The following is a 24,016-nucleotide window of genomic DNA, read 5'->3' as shown; positions in this document are numbered from 1 at the left end:
GCTACTTTATTCCCACTTACATTCATTTTTTGATAAATTTAAAGCTAATACATATTTTGCGGCACCTTTTAAGTAAACCATGCGAGTATTTGTCAGCTATTGTGCAGAAGACAATAAAGAGAGTGATTTAGATGCAGAACAAGTGGTGCAGGAATGTAGTGCACCAGTCTAGGATATGCAAGAAGTAGCATGCCTGCTAGGCTAACACTTCTGCTCAGCAGCAGGAGCAGTCAGGGCACAGCTCTGAAATCCCAGTTAGAACTGGTGCAAAAAGACACCTGTACTTCAAAGGACATTGCAGCTTAAAGTTGAATCTGTTTTAAGAGAAATCATAAGAGCTGCAAAGGCTTTCTTCAGAGCTGGCATCAAAACACTTTGGCACCTAATCAGTTATAAAACCATTGGAGCATTTTCAAGTGAGTGTTTTGAGATGAGCATTTGTGTAAGGCTCTCCTGCTATATTAAAAGTGCCTGCAATACATTTCTTGGGGAGGTATGATTTGCAGCTAATGATCGCGAAGCACCACCTCACGTTGATTTTTCGTTAGTGCTTTTGCACGCGACCACTGGCTCATTAGATGGAAGCTCACATTTCACAGCTCCTTTTAGCCAACGGTTATGTCATTGTAAATTGTCTGCAGCAGAACTTGGCATTCTTCTGAATTTCACTGTCTAATGGCACCAATCGTGTGCCTTGTGGATCTCATCAGATATACATGACTGCTCTCAAATCTGGCCTCCTCACTCCGGTGGGGACTGAGTTTTGGACCCTAATGAGTGAGAAGCTGGGAGGAAATGCGGTTCTTCTAGACAATAAATTAGTTTCGGAAAAGAAGCATTTCTCTATTGAAAATGTTTACCGTTTGGGGACTCTGGGTCAGACTTTGCACAGCAGCGGTGTAAGTAAATTGACTGGCATCAGATAAAATGATGCACTGAAATCAAACTGCTTGAGCAATAGAGTATAGGCATTTCTTTGAAAATACAGTGAAGTCAGGTGCTGTTCTCTGGTGCACCTTAAGCAGGGAAGGATACGCTCAGGGTGAGCTGCAGTTTGCTTTTGAATAATTCACTTTTCAGTAGAAATAAGTTATTACAGAACCTTCATCCAGAATAATTTTATTATTTATGTCATGTGTCACTTCAATAAAAATGTAACGTAAATGTATCGAGGTTGTTTTTTCTCATGCTCTCAGGAGGAACTAAATCTCCGCCATTTTTCTTAACATTTATAAGCAAAGCTTCCTAATGTAATAATAAATCAGCTGAAGTTATCCTTAGTGTGTTTCTGTGATGCTCCATGGTTCTTAATTTTTTTTGTTTTTAACATCATCTCCTGTTTTCTAGCTATCTCTGCATTGCATTCAGATGAAACTATTCTCTTAATGGTTAGGGGAGGATGCTGTGACTGGTACTTACGACTCTGACACGGATAGTCCTCCTGTTACCCTTTGGCTTTTCCATCCCTTTTCCTTTTATCTGTTGGATGCTTGCCGCACGCTATAATCACAAGCACTTTCAGGTCAGCAACTGCTGTGTTTTATTTTTAAACTGTACTTGTTAGCAGTTGGACCTAACACCAAACCTGATTGTGGGTTCCAAATGCTGCCATAATGGGAATATTTAATGATAATAAAATGCTTCTCTTCTGTCTCATTCGGAGTTCCACCTAATCTGACTAAGCAATCAGCAATTAGTAGGCAGATCTAAATGAAATATTATTACTCTATAAAACCATTTAAATTTGAATAGCCTTTTATTTAAGATGCATAAGCATTTTTCCGACATTTGGTCTGTTAGGCAAAGTATATGCTGTAAAAGAAGCATTTATTGCTCGCTTGTAAAAATAAAATACAAAATTGGTAAGTTAGCTGGAAGCTTGTAGATACTCTAAAAAGATGACAAGGTAAGATAAGCAGTAGAGCTAAGCTGAAATTGCTCTGGAGGTCTTTCTGAATAGCTGTCAGTTTTATGTTCTCCTAACACAATAATGGGCACTCCCAGGAGGTGGGAGTCTCATGGGATAATTATTCTTCTGAGGTTTAGATTGGTTTTGCTATGCCTTTTCCACAGATGGGTAAGACTGCCTTATAATTATTCTCCTCCTCTTTCAGTAGATTTTTCTAATGTAGAAATTAATAGAATTAATTTTGTATACATGCACTGTACTTACATTACCTAGCATATTAATGAATTTCAAGCAATATTGAATGCTATCAGATGGCAATAGTAAGTGGTCTGGTTAGCTTTTATCTTACAAATTGGATTTAAGTCTCACTGTGCTTGCCTTTTGAGATGTGTTTCTTTTCAATATTCAGGTCTATTTTCTGCTGTCATAAGCAGGCGTATTTACTCTCTCAGCCTGGTTTACCTTTAACTATCCTTGAAAATAACAAGCACAAGAAGTAAAAGTTTAAAATAAATGTATGTTTTATAATTGTAGAATATTTTTGTAGTTCCTGGTGCACAAAGCTGACATAGTTGCTCACTGTCTCTCTGTGAGCATCAAATAATGTTGATGAAATGGAGCAAAAACTTGGCAAAAATTTAGCTTCATTTGTGGTGGCTCATAAGGCAGCACACCGTCTCAATCATTAGTTACAAACCTTTGGTGTTGCCAATAAACCCGCAGACAAACAGCAACCTCAGCCTCTGGATTCTCAAGAAAATCTATATTTTGGGAGGTTTAGCTACTGGGATGATCTGACAAGCTCTGACAAGCTTTCCTGTATGATATAACAAACATATAGGAAAAGCAGGAAAACCTTTTAAAAAAAAGTGTTTCACATGGATTGGTGTATTTACAAGATGAAATACCCATCCTAGCTCGGGTGGTGTCGGAGCTGAGAGCATTAGCTCATCTTTTTACCCAGCTTTCCTGTCTCCCAAGATGGGAGCAGAACTGCAGAGCGGTGGTTGCTACTAAGACTTGCAGTTCTTGCTCGGCACCAACCCTTCCTCTTAGATTAAAAAAATTTGAATCATATCGCTTTGGAGATTTGCCAAATCTTCCCAAAGGAAAGGCTTGAATTTGTTTTGTTCTCCCCTCTCTGTGCTCTGGAGTAACATTAGTCTAACTGTGCTGACAGTTTTGAGTCTCTGAGCGTGTAGACACACGATCGTTCTTTGGGAGTCAAAAAATACTTGAATGTGAACCTCATTTTGTTAGATGAAGACTGGTAGGTTATCAGAGGAACAAAGCTCTCCTTTTCATTACTAGGAAGCAACTGATGGAAAGCATCTTTTTTGTGTCCATAGCTATTGAAAGTCTGACTCATTTGCTGTTTAAAGGGGAGCCTGTGCTGGGTCATAAAGATCAGCTGCTGATTTTGGCCCACAGAAGAAAAAAAATAGGATATTTGACATCTAAACTTTATCATTCGGAGTAGAAATCACAGTAGAAAGTGTACTTGCTTACTGGTATTGTATTGAATATTGGTTATTATTTAACTGCTGGAAGCTTGTAGCATATATATTTGCTAAGCTTTTGATGAATATTGCTTCTTTTCCCTGCGCCTCTGCCATGAAATAAGGTAAATATTATTGTGCCAAAACCATAGCCTTATTCATAATTAATTGACCTTACACAAAGTGTTTTAGTGGAATGAGTTAGAGGCTTTGTTCAGAATGGTGGCACCTGTGTGTATCTTTAAAAATAGCTCCAAGGAAGAGGATATTTTTTTCTTACTGTACTGATTTTATGATGAAATATCTGATGGATGAGCTTTTAAGTACTGGCTTGACTGTCTTCTGAGTGTATCTGCAACATAAGTGGGGTGTAGTGGAGTAAGAAATAAATTTTCTTTGTGATTTCTACAAGGGTGAAAAACAATTCCAGAAAAGTTATTGAGAAAAATCGTGCTTTCTACTTCCTTTGTAATTTATTTGTGTAAAAATAACCGGCCTATCTCTGATTATACAGAAGCAAAATCCATTTTTACAGTGAGAATTACTGCTTTCACTGTATTTGAGTTACTTGTCACATATAAAGAAGCTTCATGTGTTCTGAGACATTTAAATACAGTTTTCTTGCGTTATATGCATCTTTAAAATTTGCAAAGTAGCAAATCAGGATATTGGCCAGGCTGCAGTCGCATTTTCCTTTATATATCACGCGTGGCTAAATTCTGTCCTTCCACTCAGTGCCACTGGAGGCACTTGTACATCTGTCCTGTGAGCACTGGTTTCGATGTGTTTTAATTTGACGGTTAAAATGTTAGAGAGACATGTGGTTTGCCTCATGTGACATGCCATTAACCACAGTGTTTCTCTAGGGAAAATGGAGTCAACGTTGCAAGTTGCAAAGCTGCAAAGCAAAATTTGTCACCCATGCCCAGGCATCGGGATATTCTGCACAGCCCTGTTGGTTAGTTTGATAAAACTTGTGGAAGACCTAAGTGTATTTTAAATTTTATAATGTTTCATACAAGGTATTTTGCAACTATATGATACTGTAAGAACTCGTTATCAACTGTAGAAGTGCCAGGCTGTAGTAAAAAGCTCCTGGAAGAATTACAGACTTCCAGAAGGCAATTAAAATTCCTCCTGAGTAAGGGAACAATGCATAAACCATATTCTTGTGAGAGGAAATAGTCCATGATAGTTTTCTAGCGATTTTAAGTACTAGTAATAACTCTTTTATTGCTAAGATTGCAGGGAGGAAAGTGTAGTTACATAGACCTTTCTAAGACATAAGAATCTTGTCAGCATAAACTTACTGTTATGGAACCTAATTTTAAGAACATAAACATTTCTCTATTATTTAGATCCAAATTAATAACTGTAGGAACAGCAGTACTAGGGGAGCAGTTAAATGGTGGGTGACGGTATAATAGAAAAGACTGTGAAGCGTTTGTCCATTTGTACAACGTATTTGAAGAGAAGGTGGGTGCCTCATTAATATCTGACGTTGATTAATCAAAACTTTTAAAAAAAAAAAAAAAGTTGAAGATCCAGAAACTAACTTTGCATAAAATAATAATTCAGTTGGCCTTGAATGTAATTGACATGCTTAGATCCAGTAAAGACTGTAATTAAAAGTCCACCAAAAGACTGTAATTAAAAGAAAAACGTCATGATTTTGTAACAGAGAAAGTACACAGGTACAGTATTGCCTCTTATCCTAGGAGCTCTGATTATTCAGAGTTTTATCAGAGCGCTGTGGGAACGATTAATATGCTTTGCAGGTGGGTGGTGTTTTTCCTGTTTTTCATGCTTTAATGTATAGAAGCAAATATTGCAGCAAATACTACAGGACCTGTAAAGGAAGCCAAAGAAAAGTCTAATTATTTGCTAGCCTTTTATTCTTCTGCAGATCATTATGCATGCTCTGCATGGCAGAGTAGTTCTCATCTCTGATGTCCGAGCCTTGAAATTGTGTTTAGGCTGCAGAGTTCAGTAAAGCTCCTAGCATATAAGTAGCCCCTGTGCTGAGTACAACTAATTTTGTGATTTTTGTCAGTTACCACCGTAAATTCTCTAAATCACATGGCTTTCCTGAGTGATATGAGTTAATAGGTTTCCACTTGATTCTGAGTCTGCAGTTTCGGCCTTTAAAAATACTTACATTTCCCTGTCCGGAGAAGGGCAAATGCAGGGCTAGATGGGGAAGACCAAGATGATCTCTGAAAAGCTGTTGAACAGCCTCCACAGGCAACTGCAGGACAAGGACCACCTCATACCCTTGAATAGTCAAAAGCAAACACCTGTGCCCTTGCTTAGAGAGATGACAAAATGACACGTTAAAAATAAGAGTTACCAAAAGCAATGATTTGGATTTTGCTAAAGGTTAATAAGTGCTGGCTCCTTTGACAAGCCAGATAAATGGGCATCATGTCAATGTATGAGTGCATTTCTGGAACGGGGAATTTGCTGACACTACTTCAACATAAATGCTCTAATTGAAATACTTCACAGTGACCCTTTTAATGCCATTTTTTGGCATTATTGCGGTTATTTCAGTCACATGCTTTTTCATACAATGCCTGGACTGCTTTGCGGAGTCCAGGGATCATTGGCTGGAAGGTTGGGGGGGTGTTTAGGATGCAATAAGTAAATGACTGGAAATGCATCGCCACATTCTGCACAGTGATAAAATTCCTTCAGCGGAGCTATTCTCATATATGCCAACTGATTATATGGTCTTGATTTTTAGCCAGGGGCTAACTGGCCATTAGTTAGAAGCTAAAGTATATCTGTGTAAGATAGGAGGTCTGCTAATGTGATGTGATTTAACTTATGTCATGTGTTTATTCCTACCAAAGAAATGTCAATCTCTCAGTCAGGCAGAGCCCTGATTGTGCCATTTTAATGTCTTGATACCTCTGGTTTATAGATTAAAAACATGAAAATGTGAAAATAACCGTGTTACATTTTAATTACACTGGCATTAGTGTTAAAATAGAGAACGGTAACAAGCATTGGGGTGTAATTTTTAGTGACCAGATTAAATTTAATGGCAGCCATTAACTCAAACAGATTTTTGGCAATCAAGCATGGAGATATTTTGTGATTTTTTTCATTGTCTACCTTTCTAGTTTTTAGACAAAAATTTTTAGTGACTTGCATGAGGAAATTCTTCATTGTTGCTCTGTGAACAAAATGTTTCAAAGCACCTAAATCACAGAGGCTCTTAAATGCCATCCAAGGTCAAATAGATTCAGTGTAGTTCAGCATTAAAAAGGACCTACCTGCCTAAGGTTAGGCAGTGTGAATACCCCTCTGCACTCTTAAATCTTACAGATTTCCCAGGAAATATTTAAAGCATTGGGAATATTTACATCAGCTTACTTAGACCCCTGTTGGGTTCTTGGATATGCTCTCTGGAAGAGCCTGTTTAATTCTATTTCTTGGGCCCCATGCAGTAGCCCTAAGAAAGACTAGTCTCCTAAAGAGACTTCTAAAACTAGAGTTGTACAAATACCCTTCCCTTTTACACTTCTCCTATTGCTATTGAGAACCCTACTTATTCCTTCTCTCCATTGCCAAATTTTGAATGATATTTTCAACGGTTTTAATTCTCTTTAAATCTGTGCAGAATAGAAAGGCAGATTTTTTAATTAAATGGGTTATTGCTCCAATTGGATGGTCGTAGCTGTCTGAACACACCTCACCAACTGCAGAAGATGGCTCCTTAAGCTTCTGTTCTACAAGTTTAGCTGTGGATTCAAATAATTCAAATTTCCTGTGATCTGTTGGAGTAGGTCCCTAATAATTCACTTCTTTCACAACTGTATTTTATTTGATACTTGATAACTCTTCTAAATTATTAAATTTACCTATTTGCATGATCTCTCATCTGCATTTTAGTAAAATAGGCATGTGCATTAAAGAAAATTATCCACGGAATGACCACCTATCTATTAGTGGAAAGATACTGTTTTGAAATCTGAAGCAAAAGCAGGAGAGAGCACAATTTGGAAAGACTCTGATTCATAGAATGGACTCAATGAGCTGCCTTTACAGCAGTGGCTTCTAATAGCAAGTTTATGGTAGGCAAAAGCAAAAGATATAAAATAGCTGTCAATTTATAGTGTGCTTATTAAAAGCTTACTGTTTCAGTCTAATTGCTGTGCAAGAGAGAACTCCACCCCTTTTGTGAGCATTTTTTGACATTTTAAATTACACACTATTGCTGAATTTTTTTTACAAAAAGAATAGCACAGTGGGAAGCACCCATCATCTGAATTAATACACCAATTATGAACTATGTTGCAAATAAACAATTTGATCATTTCTGTTTCTGTGCCTTACGCTGAAAGTTGAAGTGTCTCATTAGAACAAAAGCTGAAGTCTCATTCCATATTTTAGCTGTCCATGTACCGATGACGGAAGGTTCAGCGATAAAGCTGGCAACTGTGGGCTCCTCCATGGGCAACTGTGCGTTCTGAATGAAACATTAAACAGAGCTTTTGACACGCTGAAATGTTTCAACAGCTACATCGCTAATTATTAACGGCAAGAGAATTAATCTTGCTCTTCAAAGGAACAGTGACTTCTCAGGAGTTAAAGAGAGGTGCTCATTTGACAGTATGATTATTTGCAACTTAAAAAATAAGAATGTTCTTTCTCAAAGTGTAGTCAGATGTGCCCGCAGGGACAGTTACTGTATGTAATAGAAGTAATCATAACGCCCAAAGGTGTATGACAAATGACAATCAAACATAGAAAAAAGTGCCTATTTAAAATAGTTTGCAAAGTGACTGCAATGTGAGATAGTTGTGTATGCGTATATATTAATTGGTGAGAGGGCAAAATAAATGAAAACAGCCCTTCACCATCCACAAGATTAGGCAGTAGGGGTTCAGATAAGATGAAAATGAGCTTCTATAATTGATAAGTTTTGAGCACAGAGTGGAAATCAAATAATGCAGTGATGTTTTATGTGTTGAAGAAGAACTGACCTTATCAAAGAAGCCCCCTTATTACTCTTTCACTTTAATCTCTCCGTCCACCAATATATGCTGAGGACCGCCCGGCTGGAAAACAGCTTGGCAGAAAAGGACGTGGGGGTCCTGGTGGACCAAGTTGAAAATGAGCCAGTAATATACCCTTCCCTCAAAGAAGGCTGATGGTATCCTGGACTGCATTAAGAGGAGTATTGCCAGCAAGTCGAGGGAGGTGATCCTTCCCCTCTGCTCAGCACTGGTGAGGCCACACCTGGAGTGCTGGTTCCAGTTCTGGGCTCCCCAGTACAAGAGAGACACGGACATACTGGAGGGAGTCCTATAAAGGGCCACTAAGGTGATGCAGGGATTGGAGCATCTCTCCTATGAGGAAAGTCTGAGAGAGCTGGGAATGTTCAGCCTGGAGAAGAGAAGGCTCGGGGGGGATCTTATCAAAGTGTATAAATATCTGAATGGAGGGTGCAAAGAGGACGGAGCCAGGCTCTCTTCAGTGGTGCCCAGTGACAGGACCAGAGGCAATGGCCACAAAAATGAAACACAGGAGGCTCCATCTGAACATCAGGAGACACTTTTTCACTGTGGGGGTGACTGAGCACTGACACAGCTTGCCCAGGGAGGTTGTGGACTCTCCATCCTTGCAGATATTCAAAAGCCATCTGGACACGGTCCTGGGCAACTGGCTGTAGGTGGCCCTGCTTGAGTAGGGGGGTTGGACCAGGTGACCTCCAGAGGTCCCTTCCAACCTCAGCCATTCTGTGATGTCCATCCCCATTATAGTCAATTGTATAATATAATTCTGGCTGTATGAAGAAAAATATAAGAAAAATGTATGTGCCTAAAGAGGACAAACACTGTTCGTCTTTCACATAGCCTTTTACTCAACAGTTATATGTTATTGTTATATATATAATTACATATATAAAAATAAGAAAAATGTATTTAATAATACACATTAACTTAATGTTTTGGAAACAAAGCTATAAATATTGAAGTGTAAATGGTAAAACTGTGAAAAATCTCTTTAAATGATATATACAAAAGGTATTAAAATACTAATAATTATTGGTCTTGGTCCTGAAAATAACAACAGAAGATGAAAAAATTAGTAACTAGACTTGTTCATCCAGTGAATCATTTGTCTGCACACTGCCAGTAAGCCAGTGGCTTCCACATTGGCTCTTCCTCACACACAAGTGTCTTTTCTTGCACACGCAGGTCATAGTTTTAAAATTAGTCGTTACTGGAAAGGAATTCTGAACTTCAGACAACGGTGGCAGAAAATCCAGGCTCAGGCAGTTCTTCCAAGGTGAACTGCAGTATATTTTTTATAATGCTATAGTAAGGACAAAGGCAAAAAAAAAAAAATCTTTTCTTCTCTTTCATAGTGGCTATGAAGAAATTAACGAAGAATGATGGTCACCCATTGGTACCTGTCTTGCTACTAGTCTGCATAACTCTTTATGATCATAGGAATCATTAATACTTTTTAGAATATCTAGAACTGGGCATGGCGTATAGCTACAGTATGGACATTTGTTACTGTTCCCCTTATAATTAGAAATGCCACTTATAAGTCAGAAACGTTTGATTCATGTGACATAATTTGTGATCTTTCCTGTAAAACAGAGTTTCCTCTTTCCAGCGCATTACCAGTCTTGGTAGTCAGAAGAATCAAAGTTTTAGCTTAATCAGTATCTTGTTAGACCTGCTTTAGCTAGGTCAGTCCCAGTGCTGATAGCGCTGGCATTACATCATCATCTTCACAAAGTACAAGGAAGTCGTAAAAAGCAATTCAGTCATTCCAGTGTCTTTCACAACTACATCCAGAAAGGTGTCACCTTTGGTACAGAGCCAGGCATTGTGAAGAACAAGGCTTGAAGTCCATGGATAACTTTACTTACTATATAATTAATGTAAGCCCATTTCTCAGAAATTGCTTAAGAATGGCTCTGAGTAATGTATTAACTGTTTACCACCCATCATTTACAGAAATACTGTCTCCTGTCTTCATGTTTCTTTAAAAAGAAAAATCTTACGTAGTTTTACTTGTTATCTGTCTGCTTAAAGCTTTGCCAACTTTTCAGTACTCCCTTTACTGTCGTCTTTTTACGCTTATTCAGCTTTACAGTGCTCCATCAGCTTTATGAAAACACTTTATTCCTAAGATGCTTTTCATCCTCTCTATTCTGTCAAGAGTAAAGCAAATTAAATGAAGAACTAACCTGCTTTTCCTTACTCCCACTTTCCAGTTCCACAGTATCATTTTTGGTTTGACAATTTTCTCCAGTATCTGTTTGTGTCAATTGTGCATGCATTGAGAAACCTTCTGGTAGCTGTAATATTCCCCAGGAGTCAGCATTCGCCATTCCTTTTGCCGTTCTGTTTAGCGTACAACTAACTTCTAGTTACTTTTTTAGCTCTAATAAATATTAACCTTCTCAACTGGTATATATGTTTCAAAGCTTTTAGTTAACAGTATCACCTGTAATATTATTCAGGGAAGGCTCTCATGCTTTTTTGCCAGTTCTAGTCTTTCCAGTGAGTACTCCTTAGCTTTTCTGGTTTTGCTAAGGTCATTTCTGATACAGTATTGGTAAGACTTGAAATAATAAAAAAGACCTAAACTGGGCATTCTGTAATTCTTTTACAGTGAGTCTCTAGATTCAGAAAGGTGTATCATAGCTGGCCCTGTGACATTTTTTTGAGTTTTTTAGAACTGATACTCATCTTGTGCTCAGAGTTTCTCCTGTGACCAACGGCTTTCAACCTTAGCTGGCTCAGTTTCTGAATTTGGACAAGAAGTCACCTGAAAGTGTGAACCCTTCAAGAAAACAGCAATAGGAGAGATCCTGTCTTGTCACCTAAGTATACATCAGTGAATCCTTTTTCCCTGCCTTCAGGGAGGGTTGTGATAGGCATTATGATCAAAGTTAGGAATATCATTTAATGAGAGGTCAATATGGGGCACTTGTCATTTGTGCCAAGTCTGATTTACTGATTGATTGATTGATTTTTGCTAAGTGGCTCAAAACTGAGGTTTGTGGTCCTTGCTGAGATCATTACCAGAAGTGAAGGCAGAAGCTGTGGGAGTTGAGTAATTGAGCCGACCACCCAAACTATTATTGGCAACTTCTGTGAACCTGCTGTGTTAAGTCTAGTGATGGAGAGTGGAGCACGATTTAAGGAGTAGAGCTACCTTATAATAAAAGAGGACTAATAAAAAAAGAAGCAGAACAGAAATCTCAAAAAAGGGCAAATAGTAATAATCCAGTCTGCTCAGGTAGGATTTGTCTCATTTGAACCCTGACTTAAGAAGGGCTGAAGTTTAGTCTAATCTAGTCATCCAGGATGGGAGCCCTAAGATTGTGTCATACAAGGAGGAGAGTCAATGTATTTCTCTGGTGATTCAGACATGGTAATTGCTGTCCTAAGGCTAATTTCCACGCCGACAGCCATGTAGAATGGCATCTTTGGCTGTACGTGGCCCACATTTGGACAGGGGCCCAGTGGTCTCCTTCCACAAAGGGAGCAAGAGTCTATATCTGGGTTCCATTAAGCATCTCCCTGATCCTTAAGCGTGACCTCTGTCTCCAGGTTGTGTTTAAACTAATTGTTCTTTATTTCCCTACAAATGGATGCCATCAAATGTCATGCATGATAGCTTGACAATAAACAGTATTAATACTATCACCTATATGGAGTTTTGTTCCCTGTGATTTAGGGATGTGTTATCAGCTGAAGGAATCACAGAGGATGTTGCAGTGCCTTGTAAGGGCAAATGCGGAGCCGGCAACCCATGGTTTTCCTCTGAGTGTGCTGCCCTTAAGAATTATTTTAGCTATTGAGGAATGGTTCTGTCCGCTCTTTCCTGGGCTGACAGATTCATAACCGTGACAAATCTAACGTAATCATCGGGAGTTTTGTTTTATGACTATCTCCTGAATGATTGTTCTTCACCTAGGCTGCAGTGTTTCCACACCATCGGTCTGTCTCAAGCTAATGAAGCACTTTATGGCCACTTGTAGATCAGCTTTCACTGTTCAATTTACTGTGCTTTTTCTAATTAATTTGGAAGACTAAAGCAACAACTGATACTCGTCGGTTTTTCATTGTTTCTCCCACTATTATTTCCTTTTCTGAAGTCACAAGTATAGATAATCAGATATTTGCATTATGTCAATGTTTCTCCTATTGGAAAAATACATTATGTGAACAAGCAAATTCAGAAATGCTCTTGCATTTTAGTGCAGAATTATGACAGAGGAATTTAATATACATTATTATGGTGTTACGGTAAACTGTATGTGGAGCAACAGATGTATAGGGAAAAAAAAGAGTAATATATTGCCATTATAATGTGAGAGGAGAAAAAATTAGTCAGCTCTTGCATGAATAAATTTCACTGGTCTCATGAATAGCTTCATATAATTTAAAATAATCCTTCTGTATAATGAACTTGCAAGCTAATTACTCTTGGATTGCCACAGCACGGTATAACTCTGTCAGTCTGGTAGCATTTTAAATTTTGCCAAACTTGTGAAGTGGATACAGTTGAAACTGGAATTGAATGGGTTTCCCGAGCAATATATCTGCAAATTGTTGCAGGGTATTATTCCAGGCAGTAACTGCGATCATTGCTAGATTTATCCTTTTTTGAAACAATAGAGTTAAAAGTGGCAGATGGTAGTTAATGATTAACATTCCTAGTAAACAAACTTTTGCAGGGATATATTTAAAGTGGTTGTGTGTATATAAATAGACAGGGAGCATGAGCTCTGCGGCTATAATTGAATTACATTAGCATAACTTAAGTAGAAGTTTAGTAAATACCAAACACCTTCATTAACTTGCACAGTATGAGGAGGTTAATGACATACCCCCTGTAAATGACTCTTCAAAGTGTTTGGCAATGTGGCAGTTTAGAGCCAAACTAGTACCCGGTACCCCACCCTTTGTGGCCGGTAACTTACTTAACTCCTACCGCTCAAGCTTGGCCTCTGCTGGGATTTCTGGTGGTTGAAGCAACAGCCTTTATTGCAGAGAGCTGGAAACCTCCCTGTGGAGTGGGACCGCACACTCGCTGTGCCCTCCAGTCGCACCAGTCTGCCTCCCAGCCTGGAGAGCCTTTTGCTCACTGGGCTCTTAAAACAGGGGTTTTTTTAGCTCAGACTCTACAAACTTAACACTTTTAAAGACAGAAGCTCTGCTCCCCCTGCCAAACATTTGCCCAGCAGCATTGTATAACTCTTGCGCTAAGAGAAGATGCCAACTCTTTTTGTGCCCCTTCAGTTGATAAGGGCAATAATTGTCTATTTCCAGTTGCAGGCTTTGCAGTCTTTCCTTCTTCTAACTTTTTATTATTATTTTTGCTGATGCAGTTTCTGGAAAATATGCCAATTGCATATTCTAGTGGGTTCAAGAAGTGTAATTGAATCTCGTTGTTGGAACTGTCGGGCCTGTGCATCAGAGTCCAGCCTGAGCTGTGCATCTTTTTAGCGAAGGCGTGTATTATTCATTGATGCTCATTCTAAAATCTTAATAGTGGGGGTTGGAAACCTGATTGAAAACCAGTAGTGATTTGTCTGTTTATCATGCCAAGGAAAGTAAAAAAAGAATGTAGTTACCAGTCTAGTTAATTATTTTAAAAATACTGGTGAGTCGGGAAACTATATGCAAATTGGTAAGAAATTAATTCCTGTTACATTTGAATAATTTGGAAAAAGCACATTGGTTCCACAAGTGGTTGAAATTTATATTCTTCTCTCACATAGGAAACTGTACTGTAAATGAGCTAGCATCTCTCTTGGGAAAGAAATGTGAATTTTGCTGACAAGCTGAGGTCTCTCAGCAGAAAAATGCATGCCGACAGTTTGACCCAGTGGCCAATTGACTGATTTCTTTCCCCCTTTTTATTTCTATTTTAGATGCTGAAGAATACCAGCCTCCAATATGGAAATCATACTGTGAGTATACCAGAAATTTGAATAATCCTAGTACCTTACCAAGGTGTCACTGTTAGGTCTTTTCCCTTTCTTTGTTTAGAAGAAAAACATAAATGTACTAGATGCTTGTAGAAATTACTGTATGGGACAGCAGCGAAACCTGAACTTTTCTGGTTTTCCATGGAGCAAGCGCAGCAGAGTTATGAGTGCCAGACTCTCTGGGTTGCCTTAAAAGTGTGCAAATCCTGGGTTTCATGGTTTCCCTGCTGAGATTTTCAGGAAGGATTCCAGAGGTAGAGGTTAATGCTTCATGTGTTTACTAAAGGTCAGGCTTGAGTATACTTGTTTTTTTATATGGGTCACCAAATCACTTCAAGATAATAATATTTTTTGATCCTTAGCAATAGAAGCTGATTTTTGAAGTGGTGGTTTAGAAGTTGGAGACACCGTTATCAGTTCTTTGAACCTTCCTGTCTGCCTTTAGAAAAATCATTTACATAGAGTGCAGTGCAGAAGTGCATATTTTATGCTCTTCTTGCTTTGTTCCAAATGTATTTTCTAATAAAGTAGCATAGATCTAAGACAAAATATTGGCTTTTAAAAACCTTAAAGATGGCCTTTAAATTTGATATTTTTCTTTTAAACCCTTACTGGAACTTTAATGAAACTGTAGCTTTGGGTGCGGAGGGGCTTTTTTTTGCTGTTATCAGATACAGAACTATACTAAGCAAAAGTCGTCTCTTTTATTGTGGCAACTTCAAATTCAGTACAGTGCCATTACCAAAATGGAACTACAAAAAGACAAGGATCACAGTAGTTACATGCATGTGCATGTATAATTTTAAAGACTGGAATAAACTTGTTGCCTTCACTTATATGCACATTAAACCACCTTGCTGACTTCAAAGACATCACCTCTGTGTTACCTGAGAATGACATTCTGCCTCAGAGTGGACTGGGATTTTTTCAACCAAAATTTGAGAATGCCATTAAATTACAAAAATTGCTTCTCAGAACACTGTTTTCTAGAGACTTCTTTTTTTTGTTGCATTATTTTGAATGTATAAGAAAACCATCCTTAAAAATCAGCAAGAGTGTATTGATTTGAGTTGGACTATTCCAGCGTACTTTGCTGGGTACTTGGAAAGAAGCAGACACATGAGCAGGACTTTTAGAAGAGGAACCTGGCTTACTCAACATCAGTGGAAAAGCTCCCATTGACTCTGATGAGACCAGGGTTTGAAATGACAGATGTTTCCTTTTTTACAGGAAGTTTTCATTAAAAAGTCAGGGAATAAGCACATGCCTTTACTTACCTTCTCTTAGTTGCCCCACTGGTGCAGCAGACAGATCACTGCGTGCAGTGAAAAACTTTGGTTACTTTTGCCTGATAGCTTGTACATAGTCCAAGGAAACTTTTTTTAAAATTAAAAAAAACCAGAATGAACTAATAGAATACGAATATATAATTTCCTATTCAGATATATGTAGGATGCCAGTATTGTGCTAGTGACAAAGTATGGCCTCAGCATCTGAACCCCATGCATGAATGACCTTGGAAAAAGTTACACAGCTGCAAAATGCAGAAAATAGTTTAAGATTACAGAGGTTTACTGCTGAGACTGCTTAGCCACAGACATACGTTTTTTCATTGCAATGTTAGGTAATGTATACTTCTTTACTCTGCTGGAAAGATCCCAATCTGGTAAATTAATTATAGAGGTTATGTCCAACGATAGCATTAGTCTTTGATGCAATCTACTGTCCTGTCTCATCACAGTTTTAACTTAGTGTATGTATTTCACTCTTAGCAGTTTGTGTTTACTGCCTATTTAACAATTATTCTCAGTGTATTTTAGCTAGTAACTTTTAAAGTTTGCTAACGTACTATTAAGATACTTTGCATAAAGTTTTGATTTCTTTTTTAAGTCCTGGATAAATTTAGGTGCACTATGTTGCCTTTTATCGACATCATGATCAAGGCTTCAATCCTTCTAGCTTCTCAACAAAGGCAGATTTTCCTGTTTATGCAGGCAAAGTATTCAAATAAACAGTATTGCACATATCCCTGGGCAAATGCCGATCAAAGTGGAACAGCTTTCAGAATCCAAGCCTTACTCTTCGGCATAATGTACAAGGTTGTTTCAGCCGTATTTGGAAAAGATGGACACTTCTAATGCAGAAGATCCTCACTTGCTTATGAAGAATTGTTAGAAGGTACATAGGTTTCACAGACTACAAGGTTTTTCAGACTTTTTCTGATAGCCCTGGGACACAGAGAATAAAATAGATGGCAAGAATAATTTTGTATTACCAGGAAGGGACTTGGGGAAAAAAGCTGGAAAGTTACTAGCAGCCAGCGGTCTCTAGGCAGTGGATTTGCTTGCATTTATACCTGAGTAACAGATTAACAAATAAATGTCCAATAACAGATTTCTTTTGTAGTCTGCTGTATGTTAGGAATATTATACGAAATTGCATTTTGCCTTTTTACCATCACTGAGGCAGGAACGAAAGGAAGATAAGCATCACAGACATGTGGGTTGGCAGGGACTTCTGATACGGCTTCCCACTCAAAGCACGACGATTGTCAGCTCTAGAGCAGAACAGCCATGGCTTTATCTAGCCAAGTCCTGAAAAGCTTCAGGGATGGAGCCTCTGCCACCTTTGTGGGTAACCTGCTCCAGTGCTGCACTGCCCTCTTAGAGCAGAACCAATGATCTTACTTGCCTCATGTGACTAGTAGGCAATTTGTTTGACTGCTGAAACAGCATAGTAGTTTTTGACTTCCAGCTACAGCACATACGTGCTTGAGTTTTGAAGAGATGTAAAAACACTCTTTTTCTCCTTTTGCCACTGTTGAGATTGGCATGTGCTAAGCAAGTCTAATGTCAATGCCACTTCAACATTTATTTGCATTATTTACGATCAGTACGCTGGCGTGAAGCAATGTGGCAAGGCGCAGAGCATCAGCTGATGCCATGCTTCAGCTCCTCACAAAGTTTCCCTGCCTTCTGCCCTTCATCAAATAATAAGCACAGTGTCTGAGACTTAGTTTTGTGAGAAATAAAGGCTTTATTTCAGCCAGGCACTTAGGTTCCTAATTAAGCATGTGAGTAATCCCACAGAAATAGGACAGCTCATATTGTTCAAGCTCAGCATGTGGATAAATGCCTGACTGAGATGAGGCCGAGGAGGTAAAACTAAGGAACTCTATGAAACATTCTCAGAGAGAAGGCAGTATGTTTCTTTGCTGCTTTATAAAAGCAATGATAGGAATTTTTCCTCTCCGCTGGAGCATCACTGAACACTAGTCATAGGTAAGTTAAAGGAGAAAGCTTGAGTTCCTGACACACTGCAGAATGAAAAAAGTATGAAGAAATTGGTGATAGTCCTTCTTCCCTGTCAGAAAAGGAGTAAGTGTTGATTTTGGCATGTCATCCCTTTGTTTCCTAGATCAGATTTCGGAATTAGACAGTCCTTTCTAAAACATATTGTAGAACTTCCCTTATTCATGCCATGAGACAAGACTCGTCCTCTAGCAGGAATAAGAGAGAGATACATATTCTGACTTAATATAGTTATATATTCTAACTGGGAGATCTTACATCTCAAAGAAAACTTCCCCTAGAAATTCAATAATAAATTAAAGTTTTGTTAACTTTATAAGTTCCCAGGTGATTATGATACTTATGATTATTATTCAGAATACTGTCTGAATTATGAAACTGATAAAGATGTTCAAGGGCCAGTTAAAAGCTACTATATTTTTCTATTACAGTGCTGCATTTTGGTCTAATATTTAGTGTTTATTATTACTGTGCATTTCATTTGCATCTGATGCTGAACAAAAAGCTACTCCCAGTCTGATGCTGTTCTCTAAGCAGTAATAATACATTTTCTTTTTGCATACAGTTGACTTTTTATAGGGTTAATTTTCTCAGGGCTAAAATAATAATGCATCATTATGTTCAAGTGTCATCTTCTTTATGATCACAGTGGGTTTATCTCTAACCTGCCTGTCAGTTCTAAATGCTGGAATAGACTGTGTCAGATGTCAATCACTGCTTACCACTGTATTAAATAAGTGTGTTTTTCTATTATTTCATTGGATTCTGTTTTAAGATTTTCAGAGGTGGAGGGGGGAAAATGAGGCAGAAAGGCAAGGCTTGTTTGTCATTCGAGCAAGCAAGTGAGGGGCATGTGCTTTCTGAACTTCTGACCATCCCCTGGACTCTGCTGGGGTCTCAGCAATGTCAGCTGACATTGTGAGTGCCCAGCACTTGGAAAAAGTATATAATGAAATCGGGCAGAGCTGCAGGATGTTCAGCACTTCTGAAAATGAGGTCATTTAATGAGGTGTCTACGCTCATTGGAACTTAGCTGTAGGGCACATTTTTCTCAAGTCACCTTAGCCATAATATTGCACTTGTATTCATAGCCCATTAGCAGGCTTTCATATAGCAATCATTTGAAGCAGAAGCAGGAGAGAACCTTTCTAGAGAAGAACACAGCTTTTGGTACGGTCACACTTGCTTTGCTTCTTAATACCTTAGTCTGTGAGATACTGCCTTTTCCTAGTTTTTCACTTAACTGCACTTTCACTGTTGTTTTACATCCTCCACCCTTGCCTTGCTGTGTGTCTTTTCTGGGTGTCCTTGGCAGCTGCGTGCCTATCTGTCTCTTCTGTGTTGTTTGTCTGCCGTTGAACTGCTTGGCGTCCCTTACCACGATGCCATGGGTGGTTCTCAGTCTGTCCTTTCTGTTCCCGATCTGTCTTCTCTCCCTCCATCTAATGGTTCTGCATCTCTCTCCAGTAGTTCCACTGGGTTGTCTTTCTGTCAGTTTAATGTCTTTCAATTTAAAACTAATATGGCCAAATCTGAATTCATCTTTCCCAGGAAATCATTTCCCATTCATGATGTTTTCTGTGATTACCACCATTCATGATCTCAATCATGCTTGTTACTTGGGGCCATTTTCTCATCCTGCACATTTAAGGCAGCATATAATTTTTTATTTTTATTATTATTATTTATTTGTGTAGTAATAATCCTTCTACATTTTCCTCTGATGTATTCCTAAGTCAGATATCTTTCTCAGTTCAGATTATTGTGCAGATTAATTACCCGTGCCTCTCTGAGAATGACGGCAACCTTTTCCAGTCTATTCAAAATACTGTTGTTAAGATGATTTGTCTTCCCTGCATTCATCATAAATCCCTGCACTGATTCATCCCACTGCATCCTATCAGCATCCAGTTTTTTGTGTTTGCTTTCAAGTCTTTCATATATCTGCCCTCTCCCGTTAGTCATTCCTTCCTTTGTTTTGTGAAATGCTGACTCTTCTCTCCACCCTTCCTTCTCCAGTACTATCAGCCTCAGAGATCCTTTAGGTCATTTCAGAGAGCTCTTTGCTTTTCTCATTTCTTATAAATGCAGCACATCACAAGATAGGCTACCTGTGTGTTCTTCAGACCAACTTGTTTTGCACCACAGCTATCAAGGTTATCTTAGAAACAGCTCCACTAGCTTAATTTGCGATGTCAGTTAATATTTAACAGGTTTGGTTATTGAAAAATAGGATTTCTATGAAGTATGATTTTTCAATTAAAATTGAAATTAATAAATTGGGGAAATAGATCTTTTCCTTTAAATGGGAAGTGATCATATTCTTGCAATATTTTGAATCCTTAGAGTTCCTTCTCTCTACTGAAAATGTATGGGGGAAGAAAAAAGTTACTATTTTCCTCTTGGATATGTTTAGTATTAAGCATGAGTAACTTGCTGAATCAATGGTTACACTGATTTCAGGCATTCAGAAATGGACTCTAAAATCATTATATTAGGCTCCAGAATAATCAGAGTTTTTGAAAACAATCTGTGATTTTTGAAGCAAAATTTTCATGCTTTGCTCGGCAATTATTTTGGATACACAAGTCATTTGATCACAGAAGATTAAAAGGAAGGCCTTGAATCTTAGTCACACAATTGCAAAAGGTAAGAAAGACCACAAGTTATCAGGAATCTTATGCAAAAGTAATGGGAGATCTGGCAGTGCTGAATGATGCAGGTTAAATCCAAAGCCTCAGTACAAATTCAGAGCTGGATCACATCCATATGCATTAAAACTGATAGGGAATATAGGAAATCATGAACTCTCTTTCTGTGCCACTCCGAGGAACCAGGGATGAAGGTTGGGTTGGGAGAAGGAGAGGTTATGTTTTTTTCCACTTTTACATTAGCAGAGAACAGAAGCCCCCAAAGCTTTCACGTCCCCTGAGTGACAAACTTGGGTGCAAGCCGAGGACTTCCCCACTTCTCAGATCTCATCACTCCTAGCCCCATTTAAAGAGAAGGTGCAGAAGGTGGGAGAGGGTGCTGAAGAGTAACACCTACCATTTCAATTCACTTTCTGCAACAGGGTTTCTGTGTTCATCAAACCTACAGGCATTTATATTCCTCCCATAATCTACCACCTTTCGTGGCATAATTCTGAGCTTCACAAGCATTATGAAGAGCCCTGTCCTAGAAACTCGGACTTTTAAAAAAATTCATAGACACGACATGATCTTTCCAAATACAAGAAGGTCAGCATACAGAAGGCCTTTCTCGAGGGAGGCAATGCAAACCTCTGGGATTTTTATTGGAGTTATGGAGAGACAGTCTGTCTGCGCTGGAATTGATTACTGTCATTGCATGTCAGCTTCTTCTCACGACTCTGGAGTGGAAAGGAAGGAGAGGATCTCATTAAATACACGCAGTGAAGAGGCTGAGGGCCAGGGTTCAGCGACTACCCCTAGCCTCAGGTCTCTCTCCTCCAGCCCTCAGAAGATTCGCAAAATTGATCCAGGGCCATTTGAATAGGGCATAATTGCTCTGAAAGGAATGTTTGCTTGCTCGTCAGTAATTGCCAGCAAATCTTGAAATAAATTATGATTGTGGTGAACCCTTTCAAATGTGCTGAACTTTTTCTTAGCCTATCCAAAAAACCGCTGGTGTTACTGGTAAGCAATCTGTTCTTGAGTTGTTCAGCATGGTATATGCAAAAGTGAGATTTTATCCTGAGTTACACCTAATAATTCTTTCTAGCTAGTCTTCCCTGGTATAGAAATGTAATATCAAGTACAAAAGGAGATACTACTTCTAAAAGTTAAACCAATTATCACTTTAGTTAGTTTGCAGGTCAACAATCGATTTTCATATAAATGACTTAGATACACTGAAATTCTTCCGTTTGCTGTCCTTTTCTTTACATTTGCATTTTTCTCTGCAGCCTCTGGCTAAAAGGACTCATCTCAATAAAAGTTTGTGTATGTTGCCGTCTTCTAATGATCTGTACATTTTTGTGTTTGACAGTGTATCAATTGCAACAAGAGGCACCACGTCCCAAGAGAATCATCTGTCCTCGGGAGGTCAGTTCTTCTTTCGCTCTACCTTGTTAAAACTGATGAATTGTCAGCAGCGTATGATTACCAAAAAATCTTTTGTACAGTCTGCAGGTAGTATTCGCTTTAATTTTTCTAAGCCATTATTTTATATAATCATTTTTCTTAAAGTTGATTAATGAAAGCAGGTTAATATTTGCTAATTAGTCATGGAGGCCTCATTCTACCACTAGAAGCCCCTTCATAGACAAATGCTCATTAGTCATTGCTTAGTGTGCTTTTCTGTATACTACCGAAAGTTTTGTGTTTCCTTGTCAAAGTGAAGGTGTATTTTCTTCCTGCATCTGCATATTAACGTCTGCATATGTTTCAACATGATACATGTAGCTCCAGTATGTTGAATGCATTCTGCCAAGGGTCATGTTCAAGTTAAAATACTGAAGTGATAGCCGGAGAGCTCGGTTCTGTCACAGAAACTTTAAAGATTATAGGATATTTAGAAATCTACAGGGTTTGGCTGAGTCATCTTGTCTCCCTGTTTTCTTTTTCTGTATTTCTCCATTTCTACTTAGTTAAATATGTCGGTTCCTCAACCTGCATGGCATAATAGTAATGGAAAACATATGTAGATGTCTGCTCAATCAATAAAACTGTGATAGCTTTATCTTCTATAATGTCAGGGACAAATTTTGTGCAAAGAGACATGTAATACTAGTAATAGAAATACTAAACGCGTGAAGTGATTGCACAAGGTATAAAAGATGATGTGAAAGAAGATAGAAACTGCGGTTCATCGGCATGATATATAGCTCTTCTCTCAAACATCATCCTGAGCTCTGACCTGCTTCCCGCACTGTGTACCCATTGAAGTAGAGCCCTCGCACAGCGTCTGTCAAATATTAACAGATACAGTCTCAAAACAGTTTTGCGTGGGGCAGGAGGTTTTGTACCAAGGCACAGGTATGCCCAGGGTCACGAAGAAGATCCATTGCGAAGCCAGGAATTGAATCCAGTTTTCCCGAGTCCCCCCAGCGCCTTAACTAAAAGGCCATCGCATTTTTCTCTCAAGTGCCATCTATCAGTTGTTTCAGGGCAAGGAGAGCAGGGTCTTCGTCTCAGACTGGAAGTCTTCAAGCCTTGTCAGTTTGGGATGGTCCCAAGACATATATGCAGGATGCTAAGAAGGGCAAGCGAAACACCAGAGTCGGCGAACCCTCATGTCATCCTTTCTCCCTGTCAAAGACAAGGCTCGGGGAGAAGGAGCACACTGTAGCCCTGTGGGACTTCAGTGCGCATGTGCTGAAGGGTTTTAACAAGACCTTCCTCTCCAAAATTCTCATGCAAATCAAATGACAGGTAGGTCTCTGTGGCTGGTATTCTCTAAAGGAGAGGACATTAAGGTTTTTACTGAATGAATATCACATAACAGGTATTAAACTAGTAGTGATATAGTTGAAAATAGTTAAGGTAAACAATTTATTTACTTGCAGTGCGGCCTTAGAGGAGTTTCTCACTTTGTGTGAGATAATAGTTTATCTAATATTTCATTTATCTATTTCATACTGGAACTACTTTGAGAAAGAACTTGTCTTGAGACAATCTGATTAATAAGCATTGAATGCTTAGGAACCCTTGTCTACAATTTGAACTCATCTTTGTGGGGATACAAGTGACTTAGTCTGAGAAAGTTTAATCCAAAATTTATTATGCTAACTCAAATTAAAGCATTTTTTAGCTTGCCTCCATGAGTGAAAATTTGAATCAAGGCAAAATGTGCTTTTAAAGTGGAGTAGCAATTGTATTCTTGTTCTAGAAACAAGATTATCTACATAAGTAGAGTAAATGTGCAGCTGTGAACTCTTTACCAGTATGCTGTATTGAACTTATTTCCTTAGACTCAAGAACGTGTTATGGACAACTGAAGTTATCCTTTGCTCCCTTTGCCTGATGTTTAAAGACCATATACATTTAGTGCCTATTCAGGTCACTTCCAAAGATTTGCAGAAAGAAGCCAAGATCATATTATATTAACCAAATTAATACATAATTGGCAAAGCAGTATGTAACAAAGTAAGTAAAAAATGTCTGATTCACATAATCTGGGTTTGGTTCTGACTAATGAACCATTTTTAGTGGCTCACTTCACAGACTGAAGAGAGTCCTGTTTTGATTTGTTTTGATTTTTTTTTAATGTAGTTAAACAGCTGAAAATAAGAGACTTTATTCAGGGGTAGGTATATAAAGCAGTATGAATTCCCACAAATGTGATCTTTGGTTGACTT

At 38.5% G+C, this 24,016-nt stretch overlaps 1 protein-coding gene across 1 annotated transcript in view; it reads left to right on the top strand.

The window, feature by feature from the left end:
* CHN2 (chimerin 2) overlaps window positions 1–24,016 on the top strand; it is a 167,443-nt gene that overhangs the window by 54,658 nt on the left and 88,769 nt on the right. Inside the window, exons 2-3 of the mRNA XM_076331264.1 lie at window positions 14,330–14,368; window positions 21,706–21,761. Coding sequence (XP_076187379.1) covers window positions 14,330–14,368; window positions 21,706–21,761 — 95 coding nt within the window. The remainder of the gene's footprint in view (window positions 1–14,329; window positions 14,369–21,705; window positions 21,762–24,016) is intronic.

This window comes from Aptenodytes patagonicus, chromosome 2 (genome assembly GCF_965638725.1).
Source record: "Aptenodytes patagonicus chromosome 2, bAptPat1.pri.cur, whole genome shotgun sequence".
NCBI lineage: Eukaryota > Metazoa > Chordata > Aves > Sphenisciformes > Spheniscidae > Aptenodytes > Aptenodytes patagonicus.
Note: the sequence above shows the minus strand (reverse complement) of the source record. Positions and strands in the feature narration are given on the sequence as shown.